Source organism: Sander vitreus, chromosome 13 (assembly GCF_031162955.1).
Source record: "Sander vitreus isolate 19-12246 chromosome 13, sanVit1, whole genome shotgun sequence".
NCBI lineage: Eukaryota > Metazoa > Chordata > Actinopteri > Perciformes > Percidae > Sander > Sander vitreus.
Window position 1 is genome coordinate 16,436,834 of NC_135867.1, and position 26,934 is coordinate 16,463,767.

The 26,934-nt window shown below is 40.4% G+C and overlaps 1 protein-coding gene across 1 annotated transcript; it reads left to right on the forward strand.

Annotated features, from left to right (window-relative positions):
• cfap54 (cilia and flagella associated 54) lies at nt 1–26,879 on the forward strand. Its single transcript, XM_078265889.1, has 57 exons — nt 1–146; nt 710–815; nt 1,687–1,836; nt 2,134–2,299; nt 2,504–2,562; nt 3,064–3,207; nt 3,418–3,531; nt 3,794–3,895; nt 3,987–4,179; nt 4,363–4,443; nt 4,581–4,693; nt 4,826–4,940; nt 5,348–5,433; nt 6,373–6,510; nt 6,774–6,915; nt 7,093–7,148; nt 7,349–7,477; nt 7,669–7,912; nt 8,192–8,325; nt 8,671–8,868; nt 8,976–9,068; nt 9,182–9,370; nt 9,723–9,841; nt 9,943–10,090; nt 10,287–10,442; nt 10,585–10,707; nt 11,087–11,209; nt 11,500–11,617; nt 11,936–12,025; nt 12,102–12,228; nt 12,474–12,576; nt 13,038–13,129; nt 13,233–13,430; nt 13,761–13,933; nt 14,007–14,158; nt 14,280–14,489; nt 14,728–14,927; nt 16,226–16,361; nt 16,687–16,816; nt 17,087–17,248; nt 17,419–17,628; nt 17,861–17,948; nt 18,260–18,430; nt 18,534–18,600; nt 18,779–18,964; nt 19,059–19,145; nt 19,237–19,356; nt 19,716–19,763; nt 20,314–20,455; nt 20,974–21,140; nt 21,305–21,459; nt 21,671–21,797; nt 22,155–22,314; nt 22,838–22,995; nt 25,606–25,752; nt 25,920–26,040; nt 26,564–26,879. Exons 1-57 carry the CDS (start codon nt 1–3, stop codon nt 26,749–26,751), a joined length of 7,800 nt encoding a protein of 2,599 aa, XP_078122015.1. The 3' UTR covers nt 26,752–26,879.
• Nucleotides 26,880–26,934: the final 55 nt, after the last annotated feature.

Below are 26,934 nucleotides of genomic sequence, written 5' to 3' on the forward strand. Positions count from 1 at the left end.
ATGGACTTACCGGCTTCATATTACGGGGAACTTGATAAAAGAAACCCAGTTGTTTTAGCCTTTGAACGAGACATTAACTCGTTTATAACACTGATGAAACGAGTCGCTTCTTCGACCAGCCAAGACAACGGCTCTTATGCTAAAGGGTGAGATATTAAGAACCAGCGTAGCGTTAGCTTAATGCTGTTTACTCTCCGCAAAACTAAAGTTAAACTTTGAAGTCAGTGAAACAGTTAGGATAGTTACACCAATGGCAGCTGTAACGTTACGCCAGAAGAAAAATGTTTTGACGTTTGCTAAGTTAACGTTAGTTATATTTAACTAGCTAACGTTAACTAATAAATAATTTGTTTAGGTCAGGATGTGTAACGTTAGTCACCAGTCAGGACAGGCTTCTTTTTGACTGCAGGTGCGTTACGCTAGCTAATTGCTGTGGGTCTCCATTTTAGTACAATAATTGTACAGGGCCTCAGAAATGTCATCCAACTCCACCTTTCTATTAGGAGCAGTAGCAGCATTTTGAAATTTGGTTTTCTGAATTATTATCAGTGGAGTAGATTAAAACAGTGATCGAGGTCTGATATATAAACATCCTATGGAACAGGGGAGTATATTTATTTTATATTCTTACATTTTAGTGTTGTCCGTCAGTCTGGTTACATATCAAATTTAACATTAGCCTGTTTTTAATTTGATTTTTATTCTTAAGGATTAAAATCCTGGTGGAGATCTGGAAAAAGTACAAACATCGACTGCCTTCGAAGTTGTATCAGGAGCGCATGTTGCAGATTGCAGATTTTCTCTTTGGGATTAAGGTAATTCGCAGTAGCCTTGCTGCTGCTAATATCTTGTTTCCACAGGTGTAGTTTATTGCTTTACCAGTTGCATTCCATCAAAAACTAATTAAATTCTAGCTTCACAATCAGAAAACATAATCAGGGTCACTGGACTCTGGTCAGTGTTGGATGCTGTGCATAGTATGCTTATTTACTTATCAGTCAAAATAAAGCTGCAGTGGGTAGAATGCAAATAAACACCAGCATTTGAAGAAGAGTGAGACCTCTTCCTGCAGCTCTCCCTCTCCCCCCTTTTTCGTGTCATGTCATGCGCAGAACAGCCAATAGGCAGAACAGCCAATAGGAACGCTCTTTGTCTGAAATGACCTGTGATGACCAAAGTATCCCATGATGGCAAGATTTTATGAAACCTGAATACAGAGCCAAGAGGAGATGCAGAAGTCTAGTTTTCACTCAGACTACTTGAATTACAATATGTTAAAAGATTATTATGGATTTTTTTGCCCAACAACCCCAACAATATCACAGCTTTAAGGTGACGCCAAATGATTTAGGTTCATAACCCATGGTAATTTGTGTCATAATGTGATAAATCTAAGCACTCTCTGGGATAGCAAAGTTAAATTGTTTCATTGGTTGTTGGGCCTACACAATTTGCCTTGTTTATTCTACATAAACTTGTACCTTAATGTGTCTGACACTCCTTGCCTCTTTTCACTCCTCAGAATTCCTCATTGCCCTAACTGTTACTGTTATGTGTTGGTCCCATTAGCCAATTTATTTTTTTACTCCTCCAAAACTGACTGCGGCAATTGGCCCAGGTTTCTTCTGCACAACACATTTTTACATTTGCCATTACACCTTTCCTTCCTCTCCTCTTCATTTGTAGTTGTACGAGCTCGCTCTTTGGCAGGGCTACAGTCTCCACCTGCTGCAGTTCAACTCAGTGAAAATAACTGACATCACAGATGTGGACCACTTCATGGCTTGCTTCTTCCCTGAAGGGTTTGACACAGACCAAGATACGTTTACCATGAAGGTACACTGTTATATGTAAGCTTGTGTGCAGTGAGTTGCTGTGTAATATATTTGACTATCCATAGTCTGAAGTGAAAAGCATGCTATGCTTGTTGTACTTTGTTGTTACATTTCTCAGAAGTTTTTTTTTCATGTGGAGAAAGGTCATTGATATTTTAAAGGTGTTTGTTCCTGAACTCTGATATATCTACAGTATATAAGTTGCATAATGTGTGTGTGTGTGTGTGTGTGTGTGTGTGTGTGTGTGTGTGTGTGTGTGTGTGTGTGTGTGTGTGTGTGTGTGTGTGTGTGTTTGTAGATCCGAGCAATGCAGGGCTGTGCCCTGTGTATCTTTGAGCAAGAGAAAAGGCACAGCATCCTCAGCCAGAAGGGACTCTGTAAACTTCTGCATTTGCTGAACTTCATCAGGATCATGATGCAGGCATTTCAGCAACATGAGCACCTATGCTGGCAAATATATAATGGTATAATAATTCAACTAATATAGTTTTGTCCAGTATTTGCTTTTTGTCTGACAAAACATTTTGGAAGAACAAATTGAGTTGTCAAAGTCTGAGGCAGGACAAGAGGAGAATTTAAAATGAAGTGAGACATTACGAGATTCTACTGTATTTGATATTTTACTGTAGAACTAACATCTTTCTCTTTTTCTTTCTAATCTTTTCCAGGTTCATTACACATCTACACCATCTGCCGTTACCTGATGACCATGAATTATAGTGCAGAGGTACTAAGAGATAGCTAGATGATAGATGGGACTTGTACTACTGTATTTCTTGTTGCAACTTGGCAACTGATTAGTCTTCCAAATAGCTTTTTCAAAAGAGTGTTTTTGCCATGGCTGATACACTCTAAATGGAGTGGTAAAATGGATGAGGGTGAAAAATTGTGTGTGACGGACATGGTACTAATGTTTGATAATGAGGCCTTGGGAGATCTGGAAAACCCTAACTAACTGGTTAATGTGGTTAAAGTCAGTTTTAACATGGTGTTTTTGTTTTGTTTTTTTTGTGCTAATTATTTGAGTTTTTAGTGATTCACTCTCTTCTGCACATTGGTTCGTGTCCTTAACCTCCCTCTGGTGTGTTGCAATGCGACTTCTAAAACTCAGTGGTACTTTTACCTAAAGAAAATAATGTGATGATAACCAGAAATTTGTGTGAACTATAATGTAGCTATAATTGTGTGTGTTATGATCCTTTATACCACCATTTATGATCCTGTCCAGGCACTGGAGTACCTTCTGTGGGCAAGCATCAGTTTAGAGCTGTCCATTCCTCTGATGACTGCTAAGTGTTTGCCATGGCTTGTCACCCTCTACTGTGCTGTCTGCCACTGTTACTATAACAACCAGGCTGCTGTGCAGGCTGAGGTGGAAGACACACATCATCTGCAACCAGACACCTACAAGCACACAATATTAACAGATTATTCAAAGGCTGATATAATAAGTTATTATTTAACGAAATTTAATCTACATATTAAAATCATGTAGAAAAGGTACATACAATTATTTTTTTAATTATTCTGAAAGTTCTATTGCCCATCTGTGGGTTGTTTGTGTGTCTTGAAATGCTTTCAGGAATTTGCCAGGAGAGCCCTTGGAAAAATCAATGAGCTAGCAAAGCTGGAGGAGCAGAATGAAGTTCCTGCCACCAGAGAGACTCAGAGAGCTTACAAAGAAGCCTCTATCAAGGCAGGAGACTCCTCTTAACGGAATATGCTCTTAATACTGTGACTGTGATAACATATTAGAGAGTAGAGATCATTCACACATCTCAGCCACCACTGTGTGTATGAATACAGACGCATACAGATTGTTTCCCTCTTAAGATGTAGGAAGTTTCTTGTGACTTTCTATGTCCATGTTAACAGTTTGTTGTTTTGCGTTTACAATGTTGACGTGCTCTTCTTTAGTTTATCAAAGAAATGGCGATTCACATCTCTTTTTTTCCTAGCTGGCTGCCATGATTTTCAAGCGTGCAGTGTTTGAGGCCAGAAGGAGACACAAACCCATTTTCAGAATCAAAACCAAAAGCACCTTGAAGGACATACCCAATGTAATAAGATCCACTTTACTGCCATATGATCATATTCAGTGTTAAATATCATCTTTAAGTGTCCTTGTATACCTGCCTGTATCTACTGTAGGTGCCGTGGCCTCGTACTACAACAGAGCGCATGCTAATGGGCCTGTTTGACAGCAGTGCAGCGCAGTTCTTGGGCATCTTGGAAGCACTTTGGGACAGCACCAGACGCCCGCTGCAGACGAGGATGCCAGATGATCCAGAGCTGCAGGAGATCATCCTAGAACTCCTGTCTGCTGGCGTCAGTATATTATCTGGTTAGTAAAAGAAACACACAACAGAAAAAACACTCTGCAGTGATCACAGTAAGTGCACGATTAAAAGGAAACCTACAGGTGCTGCAAAAGGTTTAGAATGCTTACATTTTACTTGGGTGTTTAAGGTGAGGAATGCTCACTTTGTGTATTGAATGATGTGCTTTTATGTTCCTGTTTGTGAAGGCGTCACAACTACTAGTAAGTCTCTTGTGAGTCTTAGTGCACTGACACCAACATCCACGCTAATGGATTTAGCCATTACAGGTTAGTCGCTGTTTTTTTTGTCCTTTTATCTCACATTACAATCAACATGTACAGCACTTCATCACATGTTGCAAGGTGTTTGTTTTGTGCAGTGCTTTGGAAATCATGTCAAGTAATGTGATGTCTTGTGTTGCTAGGAGAAAAAAAAGTGCCCATCATGTCTGCGATGAGGTTTATTAAGATGTTGTTTCAGTACAAGCAGCCAGATGCTTTCACTGAACTTGCCAGAGAAATGCTGCAGATTTTGTCTGTGAGTAGCACACAAGCATCTCATTATTCACAAAAGGGGAACACACTCCATTTCTTGTATTCTTGTGTTTCCAATTTGAGTTTAATGTGTTCTGTGTCTCTAAATGATCTTGAGTGTCTCTCTGTGTGTCAGGGTGTGGAAGGTCAGTCATTCAGGAGGGCAGAGCTGGAGCTTGCTTTACTTGACAGTTTCAACAGTCTGCTGTCTTCCCAGAGGAGCCATCCTAGAGAGGACAACATAGTTGATGGTAGCAAATGTAAAATTGTGCCATTTATGGACTGGCTTAGATAATCTAAACCTCTAAAACTTTATGTAGATAAATGGTTTAATAGAAACTGTCCACAAAGGATTCTTATAAGCCATTCATCGCTGTTGCCTAGACTACATTGATCCTCGAACAACCTGCTTCTTTTCCTTTATTCCTTGTGTTGATTATTTCACTGTGTTACTGTGTGTGGAGTATCTTAACCATGTTACTTCCTGTCAAATATTAGCTGACACACTTTAAGATTTAATGTTCATAACCTAGCATTCAGATTAGGTACTAATAACGTGTTCAACATTTGGCCTCAGTTACTTGATCACAAATATCGAATACTGATTTCAGTTATCTCTGAATTATAATGTGGTTATGTTGTTTGATGATTCCAACAGACAGACACAAGTCTTCATTCTCAATGAGTGATGAGTTCATTGGCCTGGTAGACACCCTGCACAAGTCTGTTTGTGGCTCTGCTCCTGTAAGTGTCTATGCTATGTGTGTGTTTGTGCTGGGGTTGGTATGCCAGGGACTAGGATTACACTTAGAGGTAGAGTTCATTTTTAGTGTCTATATACTGTATAGTGTTGAGCAAGTTACTTCCAAAATGTAATATATTATAGATTGCTAGTTACTGTCATTCTGAATTGTAATGCTTTACACTAATTTTGCTTTACTTTTAAGGTACTTTTACCAAAATAACCGCAGCAGTATGACTTGGCAGGTAGCTTATGAATTTCACCAGGGGATCCAATTGAATACATAATAATTTAATTTAAGATATAAAATAAATAGTGAAGTAAAACGTACACGAGAAAATGGAAATACTCAATTAAAAGTAGGCTACCTTACAATTGTATGGAAGCACGGTATAGTTACTTACCACCGCTAATAAAATCTAATGCTAATACATCCCGACATGTATATCTGTCAGTTGCTCGGACACACTGCTGTCCGCGCTGACGTTCCGTTACCTGTTGGGACACGGATGTTGTCCGTACCGTCTCTGGTTCTGGCTCTGACCACGGGAACAGTGACGGGACAGCACCTCGCTTCAACGCAGTGTAATAACTTCTTAAAATAATGGGAGTATGTCCATGTCGCAAATGTAGAATCAGTCCCTGCAGTCATCTCAACCATTGAATTCCAGCAGCAGGAAATAACGTTACTTTTTTACACACAGATTTTTTTTCTCTGGTGCCGAAATGTTTCGCGGTGTTGGTGAAAATCACGTCATTTGGGGTTAAAATGCGTTGTAACGTGCGATACTGAGAATGTAATGGGTATATTATTATTGAACCTTTATTAGTAATGCGTTTATTACTGGGTTACAGCAAAAAGCAATACATTACTGTTATTGCATTACTTTTGTAACGCATTACTCCCAACACTAATACTGTATGTATGTGTGTTTGTGTAGGAGGTGCAGCCAGATGGAGATCTGGTTTTGGATGTTGTGTTATTTCTGTGGGGTAAAGTGAAGCTGGGTATCCAGAGGGATCAGCTGCATAACGTAGAGTTTACACACTACCTTGAGAAGGTAGATAATTATGACAAGGTATGTATTTAAAAAGGTAAGCATTATTGGAACTGTTGACTGTCAGGGTGATAGGAGAAAAGTATAAAATCGCTACTTTAATCCTCTACACAGCATAGATTTCTTTTTGGGAGTTTAGGACTGATCTTAAACTGTAACATTAATTTAGACACAATAAAACACATACATTAACCTATATTTGCCTAAAGTGTTTACAGTGTGTTTAATGTAAATGTCCTACTTATTTCTTTTCATGCATTTATGTGTATGTAACATGTTTGCAGTGGCTGTGGTGTCTGTCTATGCTGTATGAGGTGGCCTTTGCCTGTGACCTGGCAACTGTTGACTGCATAATGACAGCAGAAATGATCCACACATTGGCCATACTGCTAGAAAGTACAGCTGAACGCAGTAATCAATATCCAGGTGAGTTCTAGTTCTACCATTTGCCGTGTTTCAGTCAGTAGGACAGCTGAAATCATGCATCTTTTGTACGTCATCTTGTGTCATTTTATCACTGTGGTATTTGATTGGTCACTCAGCCACACCCATGTCATGTTCACATAGTCGGACAATATTATTATTCTCATGTCTTATGTCTAGGAGCTCTTGAAGCAGACTATGAGGGTGTGAAACCACGCTATTTCTCTCTTCTTGAGGTATGTGAATAGATTGACTGTCTATGCATGGCGTCAAATGATAGTTCTGTATATAACAATTATTTATTATTATATAAAGTGTAAGCATGTGATGACAAAACAAATCACACATATCACTCCAATGTGCTGTTTTCTGTCTCAGTTTTTCAGAAATATTGCACAAAAAATGCATCATCCAATGTGTGTTTGTGTGCTTGCAGAAATCAAGAACAGAGCTGCTTCAGAAGGTGTGTGAAGTGGTGGAGAGAGGTCTTGAAGCTCTGGCAAAGGGTGTAGCTACACTGCTGCCCCAAGATTACTCAGCAATCACTGACTCTGCCTTCATTCAGGTCGGAAGTCAACCTGTGCAACACACAGTCTGAGAATTATTCATTTTACACCTTTCTTAGCCAAGTGTTGCCTTAAGTTAGGATCTCAACATTGTATTGTAAGATAGGACCATGTAAAAAAAAAAAAGTGTAGATTGAGAAAATGCTGTGGGTTAGTGTTACTAAAACCTGTTTTCCTCTTATTTGGATAGAAATTTAGTCTCTTCCCTCCATCGACTCCCTCCATGTCTTCTCTGACATCATCAGAAGAGGGAAATGAAGAAGATGAAATAAGTGAGAGGGAAAAAGATGCAGAGGAATCTAAGGCAGAACCAGATAGTAAAGCCTTTCCACACACTCAGTCTACACGTGTGTTCCTGTTGGCCACAGACCTTCATCTGGAGCTAGACATCATCCACCACAGGGCTTCCCTCAAGTTACTGCAGCTGAATGCAGGTCAGACTCACTGCCACACTGACAATTTTACTCACAGGTGATTTTGAGTTTGTACTCAATTTTACATTGATAAAAATGATGGCATATCCTAACCCAGCGCTTGCTGATTTGGTAACAGAAGTTGAAATCTTTGCCAGTAATTAATGGTTAATGATAATTATTCCCAAATAATATTGATTTAAAAATTAAATGTCTGCCAATAAATCATGTGTAACTGTAGACATAAATAATGGGTCTATGTATAGTGGTTTGTCCTGGGACCTTTTTGGTTGTGTCTAGTTGCGGAGTCTGAACTGTTGGATCGGATCAACAAGAACAAGGTGTCCAAAGCTCTTTTCCTGATCCAGAAAGCCTGGATGGCGTACAACAACATGGGGCCAAATAACAGCAACAAAACCAAGAGTCTGCTAGAGGTTACACATCCACAAACATTCACACTTTCTTAGACACAGTCAACTGTGTAAAAATGGGATATTTTCACATGCACCACAGTAATATAACATGGTCTTAACTAATACATACTATTTTGTTTCTTAAGCCATAATAAACAGTGAGGCCAGCTAGTATTGTCAATTGTTGGAATTTAAACCTTTTACTTTTTAACTTTTAGAGGCCTCAATGGCATATTTAATTTCTGTACATACTGTATAGGTAAAAGGACTCAGATGTAGCCATTTGTACTGATGACTAATGGTAATTTAGGTGACCTTTCATGAAGTGTACATAATACAACTGGTTTGTACGTGTGCTCTTGCCAGGAGGCCTCCACCTTGATAGAGAAAGCAGGGGTGGAAGAGAGAAGACTGTATATCTCCACCACCCCTAAGACTCCAGCTGAAAACAAAGATAAAGGGATGAAGGTGAAAGAAGAAAACCCTCCACCTCCCCCCATCCTGCTCTCACGCACTGACCACTCCTTAACCTTTGCCCCAGCACCTTATAACTTAGAGGGACAAGTAAGATTTTAATTTACTATTCTAACAAGTAGCAAATAATTCTACACAACTTCTATACTTTTTTTTTTTTTATCTTTCTTTGTTTTTTTTTTCGTGTTTCTTTCCAGGTGTGCTGGTACCAGCTTTGCGGCCGTGCAGCTGAGGGCATTAACCGGAAAGTCCGCCTTGGAGACTGCAGCCTGCCAGGAACTGGATATATGGTACAATTTATCTCTGTCACAGAAGAGTGTCAGGTCTAGTGGAATACATTTTCACCAACTTGTATGATCTGGTGTGTGCCCATAATATTAGGTCTGACTTTGTATGTTTCCAGGTACCAGCAGTATCTGATGAGTGCGTGCTGAGGGTGGAGGGGCTGGAGCCCAACCAGAAGTATTTGTTTGCTGTAGCAGCCTACAACAGCCAGGGCAAGCTACTGGGCAACACCATAGGAGGGTCAACATTCCCACTGCTGGCATCGTTGCCGATACCACTGCTCTCCACGTGGGCTCACTTGGCACAGGTACACTGCACACAAGTGAAAACTAGTACACTAGACACTTGGTACTAGTTTGTCACCTCACCACTCTCATCACTTGCTGGGTCCAGGTGCTTTTCCTGGCGATAGAAAACCCCTGAGGAAGAATAGCAGCAGAATTTGGTCCAACACTTTCACCCTCACACATATGTACACGTTGCCTTATTTGGGTGTAGGGGGAGATGGAGAGCCTTTAGGCTTTATAATGATTAATACTGACTCACACTGCTGTTGCTCATTGTTGGGATTTTGGCCCATGGCCCACGTTAAAACTGTTCCCCACAGAGTCACAGATGAAGCAGGGTTATGGTTGTAGCATTTTTGACTCCTTCCTTAGGTGGCATTTCAAACAGAGCAGTATGCAGTAGCAAAGAGAGCCTGCAGAGAACTGTGGATCCACTATACCTACCCCGACCCCAGGTCCCACAGCACACAGGAAAGACTCACTATCACAGGGTGAGGAGGGAAACACATCCACACAGTTCAAGTCAAGGAGTCTGTATTTCTTTGCTTTTTGCAAATCTCTTTTTGCTCTATCCCCATTCGCTTTGCTGAAGGCTACATATCCAGACCCTGCAACGCTCCTCTCCTCACCTGTGTCAGTTGCTCCTCTCTTCCATCTTCATTGAGACAGAGATCAACATTCAGCAGGGATCGCTCTATTGTGACTCGTTCAGTGACAATGGACCATTTATCTGGGAACAGGTAAAAAATTGATCTGGATAGAGAGGTGTGTATGTACGGTGATTATGTATTTTCCACATGGATTGACTGTCATAAACAGTGTGTTGGATAGTTATCATTATTAGCAGAGTTTATGTCCCTTTTTTGCTTGTATTAACACAGATTAATTATATAAATTAAACATAAATAAATGATATGTGCACGTGTTTGAATGCAGGAAGCCAGACTGGCAGAGTGTGAGCGAATGCTGGTGGCCATGGACCTGGCAATGTGGTTGAATGACGGTAGCGCTGCCGTGCAAGTTGTAGTTACATGTTATGGCCTCCTGTCACCTCTAATCTTCCATCAGATCTTTTGCGACCCTGTTGTACAGGTATGCAATACCTCATCCATTTAAGTTTTAATATTTTGTCTTACAAGCCACAACTTTACTTTGTTAACAATGTAAAATAATACAAACTGTAAACAATTCATAACTGTGTGTATGGTTACTATGCCTGTGTTCTGATGTGCAGGTGCTAAAAAAATGCTTGATAGTTTTGGAGGAGAATTCAGGTCTCCTCAAACAAAAATGGACTGGAAACACCTCAGAGTCATTAATGCACATGATAGCCTGCATCACCTACTACCTGTCCAAGGTGTGTCTGCCTGTGTTTATGTACCGTTTAAACAGTTTATCTGCATGCACACGATACAAGTATCAGTGCTCTTGAAAACGTGTATTTGAGTTGCATGCTAAAACTTAGCATTAACTCTTAACTTGCCTTTATTGTGGAGCAACGTACCTACTTTTTCAAGATTTGTAGTAATGTCACATTTAAAATAATTCAGTGCCAAAATGACTTCAATACAAGTCAATACATTTTTTTTTTCAATTTTATTGTAATTTAACTACCATCTTTTATAGAACATAGTAGGTATGTATGTTTGTACCATATATATACTTATTTTGTGGTGATTGTTACCACTCATCCACAGTGACTTACAATTCATTCATCCTTCATCCTTCCTGACCAGGCATTACGAGTCCTCAGGGAGCATCAGATGGCTTCTGTAATGATGGACTGTGGTCGCAGCCTGCTCCAAGAGGTCTATGATGCCCAGCTCCAGATCAGTAGACTTGCCAATAAAGCTGTGGGTGTAAGAAACAAGTGTAGATTTATGTTATAATTTAGCCTCACTTTTGTAAGTGACTTAAGATCATGAAATGAAAAATATGATTACCCAATGTATTTTCAGATTTTTACAAAAGACTGCCATATTTTTACTGATGTTTTAATATTAAATAATTTCAAATATACACCAAATGAAGAATATTTTGCCTCACTGTTCTAGTGTGTGTGTGTGTGTGTGTGTGCGTGTGTGTGTGTGTGTGCGTGTGTGTGTGTGTGTGTGTGTGTGTGTGTGTGTGTGTGTGTGTGTGTGTGTAGTCTAAGACAGATCATGCTGCAATCAAGGATGAAATAAAGATGAGCCTTCAGCTGAAGGCACTGCATTGGAAGAACAAGAAAAGAATCACATCTGAAGCAGCTCTCACTGCAGACAATGGTAACACACAGAAACACACACACACACTTTCTCTCATTTTATTAATACAGCTTTTATTTTAACATTTTGGCAACAAAATATTACACACTTGATGAAAGTTGACAGTAAGAAAATAAATTAAAAAAACACTAGACTAAGACTAAAACTAGAATTTAAAATATTTCATTACATTTTTGTTTGAGTCTCTCAGCTGGTTAACTTTGTGATTGTTGATTAATATACTTTGTCAAGCATAATAGATGATATTGCACTTACACATAGATCCAAATAGTATTTTCTCCTAAACTCCACGTTGTATACAATTGTTTTTTTCTGTAGAGACTGCACGCCCACTGACTGGCTGTGAGGATCCTACCATAATGTATGATCTGATCTCCAACAGCACTTTAAAGGATGCCTATCAAGATGGTGAGTGGCACACACATCATTTTTCAATGAATAATTAGTCTTTATCATTGACACTTGTGTTTGTGTGTTTTTATAGTGATGAAGCACAGACGCAAGGTATATTTCATTGAGTTTGCGGCACTACTTGTCCAGAGAACCATGGAAGAAGGCCACCCAGACCTTGCGTTAAAGTGGGGACAAAGCATGTTTGAATTTCTTTCCAGGTGTGCTTTGACTATTCACCTCTTTGCTGATTTAAAAAAGAAATGGTAAAATAAAAGATTTCAGCTTTAATTTCATAATCGTATCCTTTCAAACTCAAATAAATACTTTTATAGTCAAAACATCAAACAATGCATTACTGTCGAGCCACTTACGTATGGTTCATACTGCAGTGTATTACAGATAGTAGCTGTTTTGCCTAGCTGATAAAAGCTTGACAGTATGTGAATGGTTCTCTCTTTGTCAGGCGTGATGAGGTGATGGGACTGTCCACAAAATGTTTGGAGGGAAACCGTCAGAGTAAAAGAAGAAGTAGTGCTCAGGCTCCAAAAGGAAATGAAACACCACAGGTAAGAATAATATATACACAAATACTAACCACATGCATGTAGATACACAAGGACATACAATATCCTGAACATCTGTGCTATACAAAGATTGTTTTGCATCACCATTTATTGGCAATGATCTTCCAAGCAGCTGAGGTGGCATCTCGCCTGTTTGCAGATGATGCCCCTCTGGCATCATTTGAGTCTGATCGTGCCAAGTGTAATGAGCTATAGGAATCCACATTAAGATTTTCTTACTGATGTAAAACTGTTTTAAGAGATACTGTATATTAGTTTTTTTAGTTTCTGATATTGTAAAGTAGCTCCAACCTACTGTGTAGCCATATGTTCAACAAATTCCTTGTGGATTGCTCCTAATTGTAGTGCCTTATGTATACCGTAGACACCCATCACAACTATACGTAAGTACAGTACATTAGGGATGTACCCTAACCCCAAATATTTTGTGTTGCTTTATGTAGAAGAACAAGAACACACCTTCACATGATGATACAAGAAAGAAACTAAAGCATAAAATGCCCCCCAGCATGCTTCAGAGAGTGAGAACTAACAGGTACAGTATGTATATGTGTGTTGTGTTCATCTGTTTGTGCGTAATTATATGTGTGGGTCCACATAACCACATGTGCACTGGACTTCTATCCATGTATGTGTAGGGAAATGCAGGTTGTGGAGAACCTGCTAACCATAATGTCGTCTGTGGTGCAACGCCACAAGAAGCAGCTTCAGCTGAGGAACATGTGCTGTGAGGAGAGAGTGTGGAAGTCTCACCTCAACTACAGCATGGCTCAAGCCCATCTAGCGCTGCTTTACCAGGGGCTGGACCAGCTACATGGAGGAGCCCTGCAGCACAGGTTAACTCACAAGACCCCAGCTCCCTTACTTCACCTTTTCTGTGTTTACTATTGATCAGTTACATCAGTTACATTAACTAGCCCAAGGGGTGGGGCCATACTGTTTCTAATTGGCCCTGAGCAGCATTGCATCATTTCTGGGAGACATTTAGTCTAAATCTAATAATATTGCATACATATTTGTGTGTGTGTGTGTGTGTGTGTGTGTGTGTGTGTGTGTGTGTGTGTGTGTGTGTGTGTGTGTGTGTGTGTGTGTGTGTGTGTGTGTGTGTGTGTGTGTGTGTGTGTGTATGACTATAATATTTATGTTCTGTATGTACTTTGTTTCAGTTACAGGCAGTTAAATCCCTTGTGTTTCTCTCTGGCCTACTCTGGTGTCCTAGTGCGGAAGAACTCACAGCCACAGCAGTCTTCTAAATATGAGGCTGTCTCTGAGAGAGACTCTTCTCACTCTGGTCTTAGGGAGTATGTGGCTGCACACCGAAAGAGGAGCAAAAATGAGGGTGGGGAACACTCTGGAAAAATTAGAAGAAAAAGTCACCTGGTCTGTGTTTCATCACTTTTTTCTTCCTGCAGTCAAAGTGGATGACTCTGTCACAGAGGAGAGTTGTGAGGAGGGAGAGGACTCCTCTCAAATTGTGAAACAGCAGCTTGAGACACACAGACACACTGCTGCGATGCTGCTGGACTCACTTAACAAAGCTGCTTTACATCTCCGAAGGGCCATGGTACTGCACACATACATGGACATACACTCACACACAAGTACAGAAATGCTGACATTTCATGTGACGATACAGTGTAAATCTAGGTATTGTATTTTATATATCTATTTTTAATATTTTCCAGGTGTTGGCCCATCGTGGCAGCCACTGGACCACTCTTCAGTGTGTGTGTCAGACTGTGTGGGACCAGAGTTGCAGAATCAGTGTTCTAGTACAGAGAGCTGCTCAGCTTAAACCTCCCTCCCCGATCACAGCAGACCAGCTGCACACCACCTTCACCCCACTACTGGTGCTGGCTACTGACCTAATCATGGACATGCTGAACAGACTCGGGGCAAGTGCTATACCGATAGACACACTCATAGCTGCTTGTCTAAAAAAACTCACTCACATAATTATCCTTTTTATAAAGTATGAAAAACAAGGAAAGGTGTAATGAAATCTATAGGTTTTCAATGATAGCTATTGTCACTACAGTCTGCATCTTTTCATCTGAGCAAAAACACATTACAGCTACAAAGTCCTTTGTGACTTTCATCTTTATCTCTCATCGTCATCTTTGTCCCTACTAGCTGTGGAGTTTGTATGACAGCGACTTGACTGAGGAGGAACTAGAGTCCAGTCTCCACTTCAAAGCCCCACTGGATAACAGCACCCAGGTGGACCTGCGTTGGGTCCGTACCCTGGTGTTGCACACTCTGGAGTGTCTCCATGACAGTGGCAAATGGGAGAGACTGGCCCACTTTGCCCTAGTTTTCAACTCATACACACGGTGAGTAAGGCCATTTTCTTTCTGCAAAGCACAGACTATATTGCAATCATAAATCTACAAGTGCAGCTAACATTTAATAATAAATAGTTTTGTATAGCAACATTCAAGAGAGACAGTGATGAGTAAAGATTAGGGACGGGTCCCTAACATTAAAGGGAATTTGAGTGGAGCTTTTACATTTTAAGACTTTTAGGACCATGAAAACACAGCACACACTCACTATAGTATACTATACAGAAATCCTACGAGTAACCTTTTAAAGGGTAACTTTGTTTTTGTGTTTTCAACCTGGATTTTTTTAACCCTATGTTTTTGTGTCTAAGTGACTGACTGAACAACAATCTTTGAAATTGGTCCAGTACTAAGCAAGACCACTGCGAAACAAGCTACAATGTAACATTAATGAGCAATTGTGCACCTTCAATTTACGTCCCTAAAAAGTACTTGTTTTGCCACTGACATGCTCACATTATTATTCTAAGTGTCCAACAACATTATGAAAAGGATCCCTACAGTCCTTTTAGTGACATTTGCCCTATATGATTACATTGCAGTTGCAGTTGCCCAGTTGGCAGCTGTCGGTTACAGCGTTTTCACTCAATACTGGACCAATTTCAAAACTTTTTGTTCACATTAGACACCAATGCATGGGAAAATAGGGTCCAGGTTCAAAACCAAAACGAAATTACCCTAAGGCAGAATGAGTAGGATTTGTCGGTTGCGGTTTTTAAACAAAACATTCAAAGTCCTCCCTGGCTCAACAAGGGTTACGGTGCTCACCAGTTGGTGAGAGCCAACTCCAGATTCATTCTCGTTTTGGAACAAACTTTGTCCACTTGGTGTTTCGCCCCTGTTCGGCGCTGTGTCCTCCATTTTAGTAGCTTCTTCTTGGATGCAAGTTTACGATCTGGCACCTGGTCGCTACGGTTTTATAGAGATTGATGCTCAGAAATGTCCCGAACACAGCAGAATAAGAAAATACAGGCAGAGGGCAGGGTCCCTCCAGATACAGAAACCGCACCACACTTCTGATCATAAGTCATGTGATGATTGAGAGGGATTATTTATCATGAGAATATACTGTACATAGTTTATTTTATGAAAATCCTACGCATTGTGCCTTTAATAAACATATTAAGTTGAATGTCACACTTTTTTTGCCATATTTTTTTGCAAATCTGGATGAAAGAATCACTTATCTCAGAGTACATGCTCATGGTTGTGTGTGTGTGTGTGTGTGTGTGTGTGTGTGTGTGTGTGTGTGTGTGCACGCGCGTGCATCTGTATGACTATCCCAGGGAGCGTTATACGTTGATCATAACTCCTCTACTAGTCCATGCTCAGAGGAGGCTGCTTGAAAGGATTGGTTCTTTTAGAGGACCTGCGGTCCCTCAACCACACCATGTCAAGACACAGAAGGCCACTGGCAAGGAGGTATCACGTACCTACACAGAAACATATTCAAGCATTGTAGGACACTGTAGTCAAAAAAGTCCCAAAAAGGAAAATCAAGCCAATAAAACAAATACTTTTTAACAAATACTGTGGGATATTGTATTACCTTATTAATACCCAAATTATTTTAAGGCTTTTCTTAGAGTTTTTGGCTATGTATGAAATATGATGATAATGTCTTAAGAGCTTGAACAGCTTTCAACCCCATAGAATCTAGAAACATATTCATGTGTTTAAATTATTGACCTCTTTTGTGTACACTTATGCATTGTATATATGTGCTGCTTTCTTTTCTATATTTCAGGTAACTTACAGGAGTTACGCAGGCTCCCAGCTGCTCATTGGGTGGACCCCTCAACCTGCACAGCAACCGCCCATTCACAAAAAAGCAGCACTCACAAACTCCACTCCTCGAGGAGCAGTTGACCTTAAAGGTCTGAACAGCCAGCCTCATGTCATGTCATGTCAAAATATTTCAATCACACAAACATTGTTTGTAGGCAGTTGTAAATGATGTTGCCTTGCAAACGCAGTTCCCAGCCCCCTCGGACTTGGACCCCTAATAACATAGAAATGGTGGAACGATGACATACTAGGGTGTGAATTGTGCAAAATTACCAAAATGTTACATAGAGCAGAAAGTAGAAAGTGTGTACTGTGTTTGCATGTATAACATTGTTATGCATATATGTTCTGTGTCTAAGCTGCAGAGATACAGCACTCCATGTCTCTTGTGTGCGTTCCTCTGGATGTAGAAGACACACTGAGCTTTTATCGTCAAGCTCTTCAGAGAAGACCACATTGTCTTCAGGTCTTCCAGCATAGTCACTCATTACTGCTGCTACTTCTTGCATACACAAAGCCCTGTGAGTTCAGCGCTGATTGATTGATTGGAGACACACACACACACACACACACATACACACAGACACACACACACACACACACACACACACACGCACACACTCACTTACTCACTCACTCACACAACAACTGTTTGACCCTCACGGTTGACACTACTCGTGTCTCTCTCCAGGCTTTGCGGCACAGTCACAGCACTGTCAGAGCAGAAGTCTTAGCCATTCTGCAAGCCTGGTTGATTTCAGTCCCTTAGTTATGCCTACACCTAACATCCAACCTTGCGACCTGACCGAGGAGGACTACAGTACTCCAGATGCTCTCTACAGCCTCCCTATCAGCCCTGACCACATTTCGACTGTCAGCGCTGCATACTCCATCTCCATTAGTAAGAGCACAAAATACCTAAAAATACAGACGTCTATGGCACACTTTGCATAATGAAGGCATGTATTAACACGTGGTCAATAGGTGGGACACTGAGTTAGAAGTGTTATAGAGAGTACCAGCAGACTACATGACAAGCTAAAAGCATGGAATATCTGGATAAAGTATGTGCCAGGCTGTCAGGGTTATAAAGCTCTTTCTTATCTCCCCATCTCCATACAACTTTTCTTCAGAGTATCTCCAGGCCAACAACCATGACTCCCTCAGAATTTTGGCACTGCATGAAATGGGAAACCTACAGTTCTACAATGGAAACACACGGTTAGAATCTGTTGGTTGGTTGGTTGGTTGGTTGGTTGGTTGGTTGGTTGGTTGGTTGGTTGGTTGGTTGGTTGGTTGGTTGGTTGGGTGTGTGTGTGTGTGTGTGTGTGTGTGTGTGTGTGTGTGTGTGTGTGTGTGTGTGTGTGTGTGTGTGTGTGTGTGTGTGTGTGTGTGTGTGTGTGAGCAAGTTAACATCCTTTTATTATATTGCTTTTACCTGCAATTATACAGCAAAAGTCTGTAAGTCAAGCTTTTCTGTTTTTCCTTACATTCTCATAATAATTTCATTCCTCCCTGTGTTTTATATCCAGGGCAGCCCTCTCATACTGGAGTAAAGCTGTAGATTGTGCCTTACAGAGCTCAGGTGCTGTAGAGAAATGGGATGACGTGTTTTTCGGGGGTGGCTCCCTGCAACAAACCCTGAAACAGGCTGGCATTTGGGGATGTCTACAGGCTGCTGGGCTCACTGCTAAAATTGCACAGTAGGTTTAATGAGGTTCATCATTGATTTGATGTTTTTGCGTGTGTTGCAAGCATACCTCTTTAAAATCTACCTGCTCCTGAGGGATGTGTTTTGATCTACAGGTATATCGTAACGTCTGATATCAGCCAGCGGACCAAGTGCTGTCTCATGTCTGCACACCTCTTTAAGGTAAAAACGTCCAGGGGATGTTAATTTCTCTCCTCATAAACATGGTTTTTACTTTAGTTGCAAAATGCAAAATTGAGGAGAAAGGAGAGGCTTTTGCTCTCATGACAAGTTTTATTGTGGTGTTTGTGTGCATTCATTTTGACATGGTTGTGTGTGTGCGTCTGGCCCACTTCCCTAGTGTGTGCTGTGTTGCTCCCTGGCTCAGCCCCAGGCCGATCTCCAGTACGCCTATCACAACATTGGAGATGAACTGCTCCCTGGAGTCGACCTTTTCTCGGAACCCCACAGGGTTCACCTCAGCACCACTGTAACCAGCCTTAACTTTGTCTGCCACTGGCTTTTCACCACAGGCTACTACGTCACGGTACACATACAGTACACAAATTGTCTTTCTGTCCTCATTTTGAAACGCAATGCTCAAGATAAATAATTAACTTAAATTGTGGTTGTAATTTCAGCTACTGCCCATACTAGCCCTTTACCTACATTTTGTAGGGACTGTTTGCAGAGATTTCAAACGCACTGTTGAGGGCAAAATACTTAAGGTCAGCATTTGTGTCTTCTACACGTACATGTAAATGTTTTTCCTGCCGTAGTTCTAGTGGAGTTTTCAGTCTGTGTTGGTGTCTTCTGCAGATACGTGCCCTTACTGAACTGTGTCTGTTCACTGAAGCTGTAAAGGAGGCAGTTCAGCTCACACAAGGAACAGGGGTCTTTCTGCCTCATGGACACTACATTGCCAAAGACAATCTCCAAGTAAAAACACACCTATGTTACCTCTTTGCATTTTTCTCTCTTAGCCTGTGTAAACTGGTCATTTTGGTTGTGTTGCATCTCTCTATTGTTGACATATTTTATGTATACTTTTAGTTACAATGTTGACCTTGTGTTTATAATACTGTAAATCTGAATCTTTCATGGAATATGTGAAGACATGGGTTGTTTGTCTGCCACCTGCCATGTGTTCCTAATTTTAACACAGAATACAGTATTTTTGGAACAAATTAAATATTTGTTCTACTGCTGCCTCTGCACAATATTGAAGGTATTGTTATGTTGTTTGTTTATATATGCCAACATTTGAATAAATACTATAAATTGTGCTTATTGTGCAGCCTGTGAAGATGTTCTACAGCAACAAGTCTCTCCTGGACAATTCTGAGGTACTATCTATATAGGATTTCTTTAGATTTCTGAAGATCTGGGGGCATTTCATTAGTGTAATTCTGTCAAGTATTCCAATTTAGATGTACAATAAAATCTCACATTGTATTTGGTGGAACAATTGTCACATAAACTATTCTTAAAAGGAATAACCATACCACCAACAGTTTAGACAGGTGCAATTTTCTTTTTTTAATAGAATATAACAGAATCACCTCATTCCAAACCCAACCCCCTGCCATTTGGTCTTCCTGACTCATTTGAAAACAATAGTCCAAATCAGCCAAACATACTCATATGAATATACTGACACGAACACACACACACACACACACACACACACACACACACACACACACACACACACACACACACACACACACACACACACACACACACACACACACACACGCACCCTTCCAGCAGTAGGCAAAAAATGCAATATTGACCTGTTATTTGTCTCTGTGCTACTGTACTGTTTCAGTATTATATATGTCAAATACATATACCGTAGTTAATGTAGTTTGCGTGGTTGTGGTTTGCGGTTAGGCTTTGGAGGAACTTGTGAACTGTGACTTTGCTCCAGATGTCAGCACGCTGTATGGATCCACATTGTGCCTCCGATTCAACCTTGCTCGTATTCAACTAGTCCTGGCACTCAGTACCACTGTACATGGCCCTCCTGTGCCAGGTCTGTATCAAGATTACTTTCTTCTTTATTTCTCTGTTATTTATCATGTGACATAACTCATTGGATTGCATTAAACTAAATGAGTATCAAACTGATATATATTTAATTCACATAGGAACATGTCCTTTTTGTGTTCTCCAGATATCCAGTTTCTAAGAGGTCTCTGTGTCTTTTTAAGATAAACATGCCTCGCTACTTTGAAAAATGTAACCAATTTATCTACCAGATTGGTTATTTAGTTGGTCTAACAGTTAAAGGTCATTTTACAATTTCTGGATATGAGTAACCACCTAGTCTTGTAGGGCTAAATGAGAATCTGTCACTATATTGCAAGAATGTATCTGCATATACACTGACCTGTAAGAATAACCCCATTCCATGTTATTTTATCATTTTAATGTTTGTCGTATTTGTGTACGTGTTCACATTCACTTTAAATACAACTAATTTGATTTAATTCTAAAAGAGTCACTGTGGATCAAATAGCTTGTTATGCCTACAGTGGGAATGTCTTTCAGATGCTGTTGAAGGAGAAGCTTGTGCCAGCATAACAAGTTGTTCGGTGAACTCAAATCCCGTGGAACAGGACATACTGGACAATGAGGGCTCCTGTCTAAATACAGGAGAGCCAAAAGTGCTGACCCTTGATACCAAGGAGGAAAAGCTTACTCCAGAAAGGATTAAGGTAAGACTTCTTGGGGATGTTTTAACTGATCTTTACTTCAGGGGTTTGCCACTAACTGTAAATTGAGTTATTTATTCTTTGCACCTTACCCTAAATATTGAAGCAACTTTTTTTCTAACTTGTTTGTGTCACCTTGCTCTTATCTGTCATCTCCTCTGTTGAAGTTCCTTTTGCTAGAAGGAGCATCTTCCTTGTTGCACTCCATTCCGCAGCAGCTCACATCTCAGTCCTGTAGCGAAATGGAAAACCTGGAACTGGCAATAGAGTCCAATCTTCTAAAGGCCAACCTATACTTGCAGCAAGGACATGCTGCACTTAGGTACGACGGTGTTACGTAGGGATTGTCTTTTTGGTGTGTGTGTGTGTGTGTGTGTGTGTGTGTGTGTGTGTGTGTGTGTGTGTGTGTGTGTGTGTGTGCGTGCCTCCTCCCTCTCTTCTTATACATGTGTGCTGTGTGTTTATTTACATGCTTGTTTACCAGCATGTTTGTATTTCCTGACTATCCTAACCCCCTTAACTTCCTCCTTCAGTTCTGAGATGGCGATTTCATCCTTGGTGCTTCTGCAGACGTCTCCTGTAATCGTGAGAGGAATCATACCTGGGTCTCAGAAACCTGCGTCTGAGATCCCACATGCCAGGATTGGAAGTGTACGGGTAGCATGTTTATATAAATGCATTATATTAAATATATTAAATAAAATATTGCATAATCAAATAAGTAGATTTTTTTAAACAAAACTCAAGCATATGAAATCCCTGTCTGTGTACTGTTTTGTAAACAGCATTACACAACCAACATGACAACATTACAACCAAAAGTAGCATCTGCAACTAAACTACTGATAACAACATTAAAGTGGTACCTCTGAGTGTGTTAGCAGCTGAAATGTGATAAAGTCACTTTTTTCATTTACTTGTAAAATATGCACATAACCACAATGGGGCAGTAGAATGGGGTTTAATTGATGGTGTGTGTATAGGCATGTGTTTATATGTGTAATATACTGTCTACAGGGTACTGAAGATTGCAGTGTGTCAACCCCCCTGGATGGAGACTGTCCCAGAGCAGTTGAGGCCAGTGAGAGAATTGGAGTTTCTCTGTGGCTGCGTTGCCGCCTGGCTCTGGTCCGCAGCCTGGCTGCACACATCCCTGGCACTGCTGCCCTTTTCCCAGGTCCGATCATGTGTTGTGCTGCTCTTTATTTATTTTTTTCTGAGTGGTGTGTTGTAGGCTAAAACAGCTGGAATAATATTAGGAAATAAAAGGATTACAAATTTGTCAAAACAAATTATGATTTTTCCTCCTATGCTAACTAGTACTGAATGTAAACTTGACAAAAACATGGAGGACTACTTTACTTTGTTTCTGTTTATTGTTTAACATAACAGTGCTTGGTCTATAACGTGTAACCAGAAGATTTAGAAAGTATTAGAAAATATAAAAAGTATTTTATTTTTATAGAAAGTATTTGCAGCACCTTCCAACAGTTAACTAATGAAAAATAATCTGTAGACTTCATTAGCTGCATATACCGTAGGTCAGTGATAGAATGTTGAATATTGAGTGTGTGTGTGTGTGTGTGTGTGTGTGTGTGTGTGTGTGTGTGTGTGTGTGTGTGTGTGTGTGTGTGTGTGTGTGTGTGTGTGTGTGTGTACGTGTACGCATGGAAACTTGTGGGGGGGATTGTATTTTCAAGGTAAGAACTTCTATGAGGAGGCAGCTCGGGCGTTACAGGACGGTCTTGATGAATGTGCACGATGGCGAGACCTCGATATTCAAGCCCTTTTGATGGTCGAAGGTGCGGAATTGGAAGCACAGAGAGGCAAGATTGATGACAGCATGGCAATGCTGCAGGTACCAACACACACCCAGACACCTTTTTTGTCACTTTTTAAACAAACAAACAAGTACTTTTTACTTCTGAATTTGTCCATATTGTCCTTGGATTTATCTGGTTCCAGGTATGACAGCGTCCTCATTGTTTGCAGTAACACAGTTTACAAAGTTCAGTTTATACATCACATATACGGTATCCCTATGACCATCTGGGAGGTTCCTTATTATACCAGTTTGTGGTTGCCAGTTTTTTTCAGGCAACTAGTAGCACAACTTCTTCTGATATCCTTAGAAAATTCATAACCTAAAATTTCTCTAAGGGACTGTTCGTTATTTATGTAAGGGGCCACTGGAGGAGTTTTGGGACCTTTAGCCAAAAAAGACATGACCCTCCCCTCACCAGTAAAAAGATTTTTATGACCCTCCAAAACAATTTGGAAAAAAGGCATGACCCTCCCCCAGCAATGTATCTGTACTGGTTTGCACTTGGCAAATATACAGATTCCCATTGTTTTTTAACAGCCATGACATATGTGACTAAACCTCTGCATTCTCATCTGACGCATCCCACTCCTCTGTTATGGTGTGGTGGCCATTTCAGTAGATTTACTCACTAACATTGTTGTGGAAACACAATAAGTATGGAAACTAAATGCACACTTCCTGCATTACTGCATTACTTCAAATACTAAGTTACTCCTCTAGTAAACTAGTATTCACTTGAAATAAAACAATAAAATATTGAGACCATTCAGCAAGGCACTCTGGGTAACATTCAACACACAAACTGGTTGCTATGGACTCGTCACTAGGCTTCATCCACTTCACCGTTTAAACAAAGTGGAATAAATGTATAAAAGTCCAAATCTACACAAAACCCGCAATTAATTAGTAAGCTGACATCAAATGTGGCATTTAGGAAACCTTTATTGCAACCTTGGCACGGTAAGATGTCCAGACTAGCAACAGTCATTTTTGTTTTTTACGTCCTGCTGCTGCCATCGTCAGCCAGGAAATACTTTTTTTTACTAAAGCAGTATATGAAATCAGATGTATTACCTACCACCATTTAGTCGTTTTGTGTTATTTAAGATATTTATAAAATATCTGATCATGTCAGACGTAATTATTCCACTCATTTTTTAAACAATGCAATTATCCGTTTCAGCCACCAGGGGGCAGCTCCCCCTGCCCCCCAGCAAACTCTTAATACATCCATGGGTCAGACCCATCTGGTAGCAAGCTACATGGATAACTATGCACCAAACAAGCCACTTTGAAATGTTGCTGTTTCATGAATACAAAAGTTGGGTGACCCCCCCCTCTGGACTGAAAAATGTTGGATGACCCTCCCCTCAGCAAAGAATAAAAAGACATGACCCTCCCCTATTTTCCTCCGGTGGTCCATTCCATAAATACCGAACGGTCCCTAAAGCCTAAAAATGTATACTCCCAAAACATAGTAATATTTTCACATGACTAGAAAATGTGGGAATGATTAGCATTCATGTGCACTGCTGAGTACACTGCTGTTGGATACAGAGTTGTTTATTTTTAATGTGAGGTGTGGTGAAAAAGGGAATTAAATTCTTCCAAACAAGTTCCCTCCATTTCCTGGAGTTTGAGGATATGGGTTATGCTAGGGACGTATAGAAGAAATCCCTCCTGATATCTCTACATCTAACTCTTACGTACTTAGAGAGTTTAGGAGGAATATTGGAAATGCGGAACAAGTGATTGAATAGCAAAAGATGCTGAAACTGAAGGGTTCAGACTCCTTTTAACACATGTTGAAAGGCTATTTACTCATCGTTTAACTCTTTACAGATGTAAAGTTACTTTGAGTAGGAGGAATATTGAAAATGTGGGACAAGTGATTTAATAGCTAAAAATGCGCCACTAGCCCAACATGATCTATTTGTTGGGAGCACATTGTTTCTCACTCCATTGCATGCAAACAGTCGTGGTCTTTGTTGACAAGTTCTTTTTAGACACCATTACTGGTGGTGTAGTTGGTAAATATGGGGCTGCGTGCAGGACTTTTAGCATAATCTGTCCAGTTTCAAACTATGTAAAATCAAGGAGAGGATAGATTAATTTAGAGCAACAACATAAAAGCAGCTTAACATTGCTGCAGTGACAACTGATTCTAACCAGGGTTGCTGCAGCCACAACGCAGAGTACTAACCACTATACGATCACAGCAACTTGGTTCACTGAGTGCCTTGTTGTTCTGAATATGAAATCTACTGCTATTTTCTGAGTATGGGTTTCCCTAAATGATCTGTGACAAATGACAATTCCACAGATGGTTTATCTAGCACTGCTGATTCTGTCCTTCAGGGACAAATGTTGTTTTTCAAGGAAAGATGATTAGCAAGAAAAACAACAGAGGAGGCTTTATGATAGCTGTGATTGACAGCTGTGACTACGCAGAGTACTAACCACTAATAAGATTAAGGCCATTTGGATTACAGAGTGCCTCATTGTTGTGAGTTCTCAAGAGTTTTACCCAAAGTTATTATGACCTTCAATTATATGATATGATATATATGATATGGTAGAAAGTGTAATTATTAAAAGTAATCAGAGTGCTGCTGTGTTCTGTCTCTGAATGCATGTGAGTAGGAAGCAGTGACCCTGCTGTCAGGACGGACATGCGTGCCACCAGGGTCCAGTGTGACTCTGGCTCGGGCCACTTTGCTGCTCAGCGACCTAAGAGGAGTACAGAGCCCCACACTTCTAAAACTGACCCAGAAACTACTGAAAAAGCAGGTACACAAACATATGCACACACACACACACACACACACACACACACACACACACACACACACACACACACACACACACACACACACACACACACACACAGATATACTTGTACTAGTCAGTATTCATAAAGTAAGCAAACCTTAAGTGCTCTTTCTCCATTCTTTCAGCTGTGTGTTTTTGGTGAGAGTGTAGTGTTGGATAATGGGAAAATGTCTTTCTCTCCTCCTGGACCCAACAACATATACCTCCCTTACCTCAACATACTGGATCAGACCACTTTGCGAATTGGTAAATAAAGGACATGATGGTTTTTTGTTTTACACTTTTTGATATTTTTGTGGAAAAAAGACAAAGGGCCACGGCCACGGCCACGATAGTGTCTCTGTACAAGCTACATTAGCATTAGCAAGCTAACCTGTTCACAATAACAATGTTTTCTAGCTTATGTTTAACTGGTTATGTTTACCATGTTCACTATCTGGGTTTAGCATAACAATTGCTCATTAGCACTTAACACAAAAGACCACTTGCAATTTCATGGCAATCCATCCAGTAATTGTTGAGATAATTTAGTCTGGACCAAAGTCACAGACTGACCAGCCGATACTGCTCTAGCCGGTTCTCTCTAACCATGGTGCTAAAAACACAACACAATCAACAGTCTGAAATTAAAGATTTCTCTCAAAATTGACACATCCAAAAAGTATAAAACATGGACTCCAGCTCCATGATTAAAATATATTAATTATATTAAAATGTAATTGCAGTACAGATACAAACTCAACACCCAGTTCTTGCACTGTTTCCGCAGATCACATTCTGGATCTCAGCGCCGTGCAAATGCCAGTCTCTACCCAGTCATTACAGTCCCCTTCCAGGCAGCATTTACATCAGTCCAGCCAGATTGAAAGAGACTCTCAAGCACCAGTTCCATCTCTGAGCAACCCAAGCACCTCCAGACCTACAAGCCACCCATGCTCAGCCAGAAAGCCAGAGTAGAATGAGACTCATAATGGATTGCACTGTTCTCTCCCTGTCCTATGCCTATTGACAGACATAGCTGAATGCTGAAGTTGGTATAGGGCCATGCTTGGTCTGAGAAAGAATATTGTGGGTAACCTGGTGTAATGACACATTACATAATAAACTTTGTAATTAAGAACTGAAGTACTGTATTTGTTA

Bases quoted from the DNA above. Each gene is read 5' to 3' on its own strand.
- cfap54 (XM_078265889.1), top strand. From the start codon at position 1: ATGGACTTACCGGCTTCATATTACGGGGAACTTGATAAAAGAAACCCA. The intron at 7,149-7,348 runs GTATGTGAATAG...GTGTGCTTGCAG, and splicing joins GCTATTTCTCTCTTCTTGAG to AAATCAAGAACAGAGCTGCT. The intron at 14,159-14,279 runs GTACTGCACACA...AATATTTTCCAG, and splicing joins TACATCTCCGAAGGGCCATG to GTGTTGGCCCATCGTGGCAG.